Source organism: Nannospalax galili, unplaced genomic scaffold (genome assembly GCF_000622305.1).
Source record: "Nannospalax galili isolate Female #2095 unplaced genomic scaffold, S.galili_v1.0 scaffold761, whole genome shotgun sequence".
In the NCBI taxonomy this organism is placed as follows: domain Eukaryota; kingdom Metazoa; phylum Chordata; class Mammalia; order Rodentia; family Spalacidae; genus Nannospalax; species Nannospalax galili.
Genome location: NW_008346389.1, coordinates 965,591 through 974,760, shown reverse-complemented (window position 1 = coordinate 974,760; position 9,170 = coordinate 965,591). Strand labels below are relative to the sequence as shown.

Here is a 9,170-nt window from a genome sequence, read left to right as displayed (position 1 = left end):
ATTTTAAATAAAAAAAAAGTACATAAAATATAGAACCTTAGTCTTTAAGCTTTTATATAATGTCACAATGCCTACCTGTATCTTATCTATAAAGCATACTTTTATTAAATGAGATCACTAAAACTTTATGGACAGTATTTTTTACTACCTTCCTCATAGTCTCACGAAATAGAACTTTATCATTGACATCATGTTCTGTCATATGACACAGTACCTTTTATGCTATTCCCTATTGTTAGAAATTTGGGGCAGTATAAATTTTTCTTTCTGAAAATTTAACTTTAGTGCTGTAAGATAATAAATACATGCTAAAATCACCTCTCCTCTATCAAACAGAGAAAGAGAAAATTGTGTGTGCGTGCACGTATGTCACTGAAAATTAACTATGTGCACATGCAATGAGTCTAAAAGAAATAGACAAAGAACAGTGTTCAGTCCAGAAACCAAAATCTAAAGCATTCAGGAGAATAAACAATCATGTCAGAGTACAGGAATAAGAATCACTACACATGGAAAAGTCCAAGTCTACAAAAAGAGAAAAGAATTTTAACACATGTAAATTACATATTCTCAGCAGAACAGAAAACACCAAGCCATTAAAAAATAATAATGAGCTACCAAGAAAGTTTATCAAAAAAAGGTCTTTAACTCGGACTTTAAAAAACTGAAAAGCAGCCCAATGTGCCCTCATTTTCTGGCTAAGTTTTCTCAGCTATAACTCATTTGCCACTTTCATCAAGCAAACTATTAATACCACAAAGAATCACAATAGTCCTTCCAAGTCTAGTACTGAATTTGAGCTCGAGTACACAGTAAGTCTAAGTCTCTCAAATCTCCAGTTTTTGTTATATACTATTGCCATGATGCTCTGCATCTTCAATCTCTTTGAATGTACCTTCTTAATCTAACAGAAACTCAGGTATTTCTGGAAGACACGTCTCTGTTGAGCCTTATCGAGTAGTGACTAGCCATGAGCCTTTAAGGCAGAGGTTTCCTTACTGCAATTACACCCTTTCCTCTTTTAATTGTGCCTCACTTCAGCTTCTTTTAAGATCATGGAATCAGACTCTGCTACCCATCATCCTTGTTGCTAATTAACTACTTCCCTCAACGCTCTCCCTTACTACTTACTGACTGATGACTCTGGCACCTGATTCAAGGTCTTCTTTAATCCATCATTATGCCTGTGGTCATGTGATTTCAATTTAAACATAGAAAGTCATTCCTTTTGGTCTCTGTGTTCCTTTACTTCAACTTCAATCATATTTTCCTTATATTGTAGACAATGTAAATCACCCGCCCCCGCAATCACACTGTTCTGAAAATGTTTTCTGCAATCCTATTCTTTGAGAACCATTTCCTTCTTTTTGCTCTACTCAGCCTGATATTCCTAGTCCACCTACCCCTTAAATCCACAGTCCTGCAATCCACTAACCTACTTACTACCATTTCAAAATCTGTTATCTCCTCGATTTCTTCCCTTAGCTAAGTGAGGTTCCACAACCTGCTACTCAACTAATCCCTTGCTAAGACCCGTTGACCTTCCATTCCTATATTATACAGTGAAGGAATAAGCTTAGTTCTAATTAAAACTATAGTTTTCTGTCTATATCTAAGCAAATGAACTAATCAATATTAGTTAAAGCATCTTCAAAAACTGGTCTCTTTTTAAATTTAAAACCACAAAATTTAAACAGGCAATCAAAACTACCACTAATACAAGCTTACCTTAATCCTATCATTTCCTCTATCCTCAATCTGTCTATGGCCACAGTTAATGAATGCGCCTGCCACAACTCTAATAGAATAGTTAAATTCAGACTACTTCCTCTTTTCTTGCTTTTAAGCCCAGCACTCAATCTACATCTATACTCTTCTTCTACAATGTAAGAATAGTTCCTATAAATACCTAAATCTAGTCCTAAAAAGTTAGGAGTGTTTTTCAAATTACTTATGATGAAAGATCTTTGAAAATAATCCCAATCCACCATAAGTCAACTTTCATCAATTATAATTACAATAAATTACCAACATCTTGGAAAACATGTAATCTAAGATACTACACTCCTAGGAAATTTCCTGAGAAATGAAAGCCTATGATCATACAATAAGTCATACAAATGGCTGGGGAGATGGCTCAGTGGGTAAAACACTTGATGTGCAAGTGTGGAGAGCTGAGTTCAGATCCCCAGAACCCATGTCAAAGCCGCACATCTGTAATTCCAGTGGTCTTAAGGGGAGACAGAAAGCAGAGTCATGAGAATCCTCAGATGTTAACAGGCCAGATAGCCTGGCTCATTCAGTGGAGAACAAGAGAAACTCAAGGTAGAAAGTGAGGGCCAACAACTGAGATTGTCTCCTGAAGTCCACATGTGCACTAGTGGCATACATATGACAGCACTCAAACATGGATGTACACACACACACACACACACACACATACACACACATACACACAGCCATACGAGACTACTCACAGACTTAACAGTCCTAAGCTAGAAACTACTTAAGACTTCATTAAATGGCAAATAATTAAATTATAACCACAAAAAATGGTAAATACATTAAACTGAATGAAAATAAAAATACAACACACCAAAATTTGTAGGGCACAGCTGAAGCAGTGATAAAAGGAAAAAGCACACCACAGTGTTCAGTGTCTCAGATCAACAACTCTAGCTCAAGAGCCTTGAAAAAGAGCAAAATAAAATGTCAAGTCCAAAGACAAGAATAAATATCAAAGAAACTTAAGGCAGCAAAACAAAAGAAATAAAACAAAACAAAAAATGAACCTAAGTAGGGGAAAATCAGTAAAATTAACAAATTTTTGGCAAGACTTACTAAAAAAGAGTGTGGAGAAAAAGTTGAAGAAATAACTTGCCCATGAATAAACAGACATTTCGCTATGGACTCTATATTTACCAAAGGATAAAAGAATTTATGCACACATAAAACTGACAATAGGAACAAAACAAATGAGTTTTCCTTCTAAATACAAATCACCATAATTTGTAAGAATATGAAAGAGATAATTTGAACAACTCTAAAGCAATGTTCGGGAAATTAAACTCACTATTTATTTAAATTTTTCTTTTTTGACAGTCTTTTTGTAGCCCCAGTTGGCCTGGAATTTGCTAAATAGACCAGGCTGGCCTTGATCTCACAGAGATCTGTCTGCCTCTGCCTCCTGAACACTGGGATAAAGGGTATACCACCAAGCCCTGGCAAACTCACAATTTTAAGCACCTCCAAAAGAAGTCTCCAGGGGGCCAGTAAGATGGCTCAGCAGGTAAAGGAGTTTGTAAGTAAGCCTGATAACCTGAGTTAGAATCCTGGAATCCATACGGTAGAAAGAGAACCAACTCCCACCAAGTGTCCTCTGACTTTCCCAAGTACACATGGGATGTGAGTGCTCACACAACATACCTACATGCTTGCACATACACACACAGAAAAATACACACAAAAAAACTTTAGGTTCAAATAGTTTCACTTCAGCATTACACAAAATGGTTAAAGAGGAATTAACACCAGTCCCCACACAGGTTCTTCCAAAAAAGAACTTCCCAACTCACTTTAAGATGTTAGATACTATCCTAATACTAAAACAACACACACTGAGAAGAAAAGAACACTACCTCTCATGAACAGAGAAGCAAAAACCCATTAACAAAATGTTAACAGAACTCATTCACATGTGGAAAAGAAGTGTACACTTATACACCCACCACAACCAAATGGGGTTTATTACAAAGAAGTAAGGTAGATTTATTATTCAAAAAAAGGCTAATATAATCCATTATATCAACAGACTGGAGAAGAAAATTACATAATCATACCAAGCGATACAGGAGAACATTTGACAAAATTGAACATCCATTCATGATAAAAATTCTCAGAAACCAAGGTATCTGTATAGGAACTTCCTGAATCTGATAAAGATCACCATCTATAAAAAGTCTACAACATATGTATTTAATGGTGAAAATTCAATGCTTTCTAAGATCATGAATGAGTTTATGTTCAACACTCTTATTCAACACAGTGCTAGAAGTACTAACTGGTGTAGTAAGACATGGAAAGGAAACTACATACATTCAAACCAGAAAGGAAAAAACAAGGCTATCCCTATTCATATGACATGATACACAAAATCTCATGGAATCTGGGTGGGGAGGAGAGGACAGATAGGTTACGTTTAAACCAAACAACGTGTGGACAGCATGTATGATGAAAACTGCACAATGCCAAAAAGGAAATCTAATTAAGTGGCCACGTGTTCCTAGACTGGAAGATCCGACAGTAAAATTTTCAATTCTCCCCAAAGGTTTAAAACAATTCTAATTAAAATCCCAGCAACATTTTTCTGTAACTGCAGAAAAGATTTGCATTTCATCAGAAATAGTAAAATGAGGAACTCTAAAATTCTCTCCTCTAATAAAAGAAACCAATGAACAAGACAAAAATCGTCAAAATTCACCTTTTTTCCCCTGTTTACAGCAAACTCAGAAATGTTTACTACCCACCTAAACCAAACCAAACCACTTTGAACAATTCTAAATATGCCCTATTCCCAGACCCTCTCTCCACTTATGCCATCTCCTCAGAAACATTTACAACTATAGTGAAAACTAGCAGTTTAGCAATTTGGGGATGTCATTATCTGGATTGTAGGCAATTTCCTAGAAAATGGCATTGTAAGGTTTTTTCTTTATTTGATCGAACTCACAGCTTAATCACTGCAAAATAATTCGTTTCTGAATGTATCTGTCAGAAACAATCAGCAGTATTTACTATCACAGATGCCTGAATAGGGATCAGAATAACAGCTGCTGCATGCAACAAGTTACATAGAAATCTTAAAAAGAGAAACTGGCCAGGTGTGGTGGCACACACCTTTAATCCCAGCACTCAGAGGCAGAGGCAGGTGGATCTCTGAGTTCAAGGCCAGCCTGGTCTCCATAGCGAATCCAAGCCAGCTAGTGCTACAGGGAGACCCTGTCTCAAAAAGCCCCGCCGAAAAAGAGAAACTGAAGAATGAGATGTTCATTCAAGGTTCTGGAAACTCCTAGGAATACAGAAAGGCATCAGTAAAAATAGGACTGGGCATATCTAAAGCTGTGTGAGCTCTCACCTGTTTCACTTTGAGGCTGCATGTAAATAGCAAATGAAAGCTGAACAGACATATAATTTAGAGCGGGAATTAACCAAAATTTCTAACACTCTACGGAATATCTATTTTCTTAAAATGATCAGATTTCAGTGAAAAGTTAGAACATGGTTGAATTGAGTGCAGAGGGCATACCCTACACACCCACTCTCTCCACAGACTGGGAGACATAATGGTTCCAGGCATTTAAAGAAGTACTGTGTCTGTTCAGTTGTTGAAAACTGAAGACGGGGGCTGTAGAGATGGCTCAGCGGTTAAGAACACTGCCTGCTCTTGCAGAGGACCCGGGTTCGATTCCAAGCACCCACATGGCAGCTGCAAATCGTCTTTAACTCCAGTTCCAGGGGAATCCGGAGCCCTCTTCTGACCTCCTCAGCACTGTATGACACGGGTGCACTCGCTTACATGCAAGCAATACACTCATACATTAAAAAAAAAAAACAACAACAACAACAACAACAACAAAAACTGAAGACAGGAGGCTGGGGTATACAGCTCTCAATTGGTAGAGTACTTGCCTAGTATGCACAAAGTCCTGGGCTCTAGCCTCAGTACTCCATAATCCCAGAGTGGTGGTGAAGGCCTATAACTCTAGCATTTGGGAGGTGGAGGCAGGAGGATTCAAAGTTAAGAGAATATAGTGAGTTCAAGAAAAAAACGTGACTCATTATGTACAAGATTCTCAATAGGATCTTCCTCAAGGGGCTGGGCTAGTAAGATGGCTCAGCAAGTAAAAGCACCTGCCAGCAAGCCCGAAGACCTGAATTTGATTTCTATGTCCCACACAGTGGAAGGAGAGAACGAATTCCCACAAGTTGTCCTCTGATAACTAAAAGCCTCCATGGAAACGCTTTCCAATATGATGATCAGAGGAAAACAGTATCAGGAGTTAAAGGCAGAGGAATTGAAATCTACAGACAATGAAAAGATAAAAAGGAGGGTCCACACAGAGTACTTGAGATCTATGGGACACTTAGAAGAAAAATCAAATCTAAATTCATAAGCATAGAAGGAGAAGAATTTCATGCTAAAGGCAGAGAAAACATTTCTAATAAAATCATAGCAGAAAACATCCCAAATCTAGGTACAGATACCCATCTAGGTATAGAAGACACAGAGAAAGTATATCAAAAGCTGCAAGGGAAAAAAAACAAGTTTCTCTCATATAAAGGTAAGTCCACTACAATTACAGCATGTTTTCCAACAGAAACTTTAAATGCTGGGAGGCTTGAAATGATGTATTTCAAACACTGAAAGACATCTGTCAACCCAGACTACTACAAACAGCAAAAACTGTCATAATTGAAGGAAAAAGACAAACTTTCCATGAAAAAAACAGGCTAAAATAATTTATGTTCACTAAACAAGCTCTACAGAAGGTACTTGAAGGAATCCTTCAGACTGGAGAGAAAGACAAACATCCATGATGCTAACAGGAAAGAATATACTATACTAGAACAGTAGTTATACAAATGAGTAACAGGAGAACACCAAATGCATAAAATCAAACCAGTGAATGACGGTAATTAATACAGGGCTTTTTTTTTTTTTTTTTTTTTTTTGACGGGGTCTCCCTAGTTCCAGCCCATGTGGAAGTTACTATGTGGACTAGGCTGGCCTGATCTCCCCATGGCTGGGATTAAAGGGGCGTGTCACCATGCCTGGCTAATACAGAGTTTTTAATTAAAACTCTAAATATAATGGTGTTAATTCAATAATCAAGTGAAAGGGATTAGGAGAATGAATTGAAAATAGGATTCAAGGGTCCATAGATGGCTGAGCAGGTAAAGGTACTTGCTGCCAAGCCTGAGGACCCACATGGTAGAAGTAGAGAACTAACACCCACAACTTGTCCTCTGACCTCTACACATGCGTTGTGGTATACACAACACTCACATATACCCACAAAATAATAAAATACAATTTATAAATTCAAAAAAATTCTAGCATAATGGCTACATTTATTAACTTTAACACACAACTAGTATTCTTTGTGGTAGGAAACAACCATGGCAGTCTAAAATTTTGTATCTGAGAAGCTAGAGGTGTAGCAAGTGTGGGACATATAAAAGAAATGTACTGTCTTATCTACAAAAGGGTCAACTAAGACAAAATTTCAGGTAAGAAAACTGCAAAGAAACCTACTTGGCAGAAATTCAAATTCCTCCAAGGTCAGTACTTCTTGAAATCAAAATACATGCTTATGGTTATATTTGGTGCTGAAAACTGCATTCTGCTTATCAACTGCATTGCTTTAAGTCAGCCCATCGAGTAAGAATGTAAGGTCAAGTTCTGACACCCAGAATGAGGCACACAACCCTTTCGCATTTGGAATAAGTACCCAGCATGCTTACCTGCTTCATTTGGCATGGGCACATACTCTTCTCCAGAAGTACAACTTCTGCCATGCCTAAATGCTATGGATTGTGTGGTCATTTGCTTGAGACCCAGAGCCACTATAACATAAGGACCCTGTGTTCAATTTCTAGTATTCCTATCCCTGAAAATAATCTTTATCTGCAGAAACTAAAATAGAACTTCTAAGTGACTTTAATTGGATGAAAACAATTAAAATAAAAATTATAAAATCTTAACTAAAATCAAAAACATAAAACATGTGAGATGTAGACAGACAAGTAACTTTGTAGAATTTCCCCAATTATTTTCTGTGCAGCTACTGTGTTTACAAATCTTAGGGAAACTAAGCTCCCCTGTGAGGAAAACTAATAGTGCCCAAGGAAGAATCTTGTGCAATTCCTAAACAACAACAAACTCCATTATCTGAAAACTAAAGGCAGATTAAAGAGGTAAAAAATCTGGTATGAAATCTTACATGTTTATCCTTCCTTTCTATAAAATCTTGCTTTTGTTTGCATTTTTGAGATGCTTCCTTAATATCCATTGCCTGTAAGATTGAATCACAGAGAGGAAAGTTAAACTTAATTAAGCCAAGTATATAGTCCATTAATATATCATATGAATTAATCAGCAACAATACTTTCCCACATTTTAATTCACACAAAATTCAAAATTATTACCCAAAACAACAATGGCATAGAAAAGTCTCTAAAAGGTTATTTTTTTTTCAATACTCAAAATTTGCTACAGTAATACACATGCATGTTTGTCTCTACATTGTTTGTTTTCCTGAGATAGTTTTATCTGATCTTGAAAACAATCTGATGAGATACTCTGAGCAGATATTACTGTTCTACTATAAATGAACAAAACAAAACCAGGGCAATTATTATATGGCACTGTGAGCATTCCAAATTTAGATTTGTATTCATTCAAAACCTGTGGTCTCTATCTGTAACATTGAATTGCCTCCTGGAATGTTAAAACAATAATGAGAAGTGTTAGAAAGGGTTTTCTGCTGGAACAGAAAGAGAGGAACAAGCGTAGGATCAATGCAAACAAAATTAACCACTGTATTCCTGTTGCATGTCTTTGAGGACTAATAGCTTTAAAATATATACAGACTGATAAAATGCACCACTTCATAATTCACAAGAACTTCTTGAGGAAACCAATTCTCAAATATCTTATATAGATTCCCACATAAATATAGACACACACAGTTTTTTGAGAATGCCTTAACAGCTGGCTTTTGTTACAAACAGATACACAAGTGTTTTATACATGACTCCTTAATTAAGTGATATGAAATTTATTGTAGATATTTTTCCTCTACATAAGAAATAAAAATTTAAAAGGTAGATTTACAGTAGATTCAGGAGCCATAAAGCAACAATAAATCCACAGACTAACTATAACCAATTATATAATAACACAATTGCCAACAATAATATATGTAAAGTCATCTTTGTGATTTACTATCCTTAACTCTGAAATGAGGAGACTTGTCTAGAAAACTAAATGTATAATCTTTTAGCTTTAAAATTCTGAATGATCCATAGTAATGATAAATTATTTGAGCCACCTAATTTACATCAGATGTTCCTAAGTAGAGGTCAATACTTTGACTTCATTGCATTAT

The 9,170-nt window shown here is 36.3% G+C and overlaps 1 protein-coding gene across 2 annotated transcripts in view; it reads right to left on the bottom strand.

The window, feature by feature from the left end:
- Smc5 (structural maintenance of chromosomes 5) overlaps positions 1-9,170 on the bottom strand; it is an 88,135-nt gene that overhangs the window by 53,798 nt on the left and 25,167 nt on the right. For both annotated transcript variants that reach the window (XM_008842750.3, XM_008842751.3), the window contains exon 8: positions 8,004-8,075. In XM_008842750.3, coding sequence (XP_008840972.1) covers positions 8,004-8,075 — 72 coding nt within the window. The remainder of the gene's footprint in view (positions 1-8,003; positions 8,076-9,170) is intronic.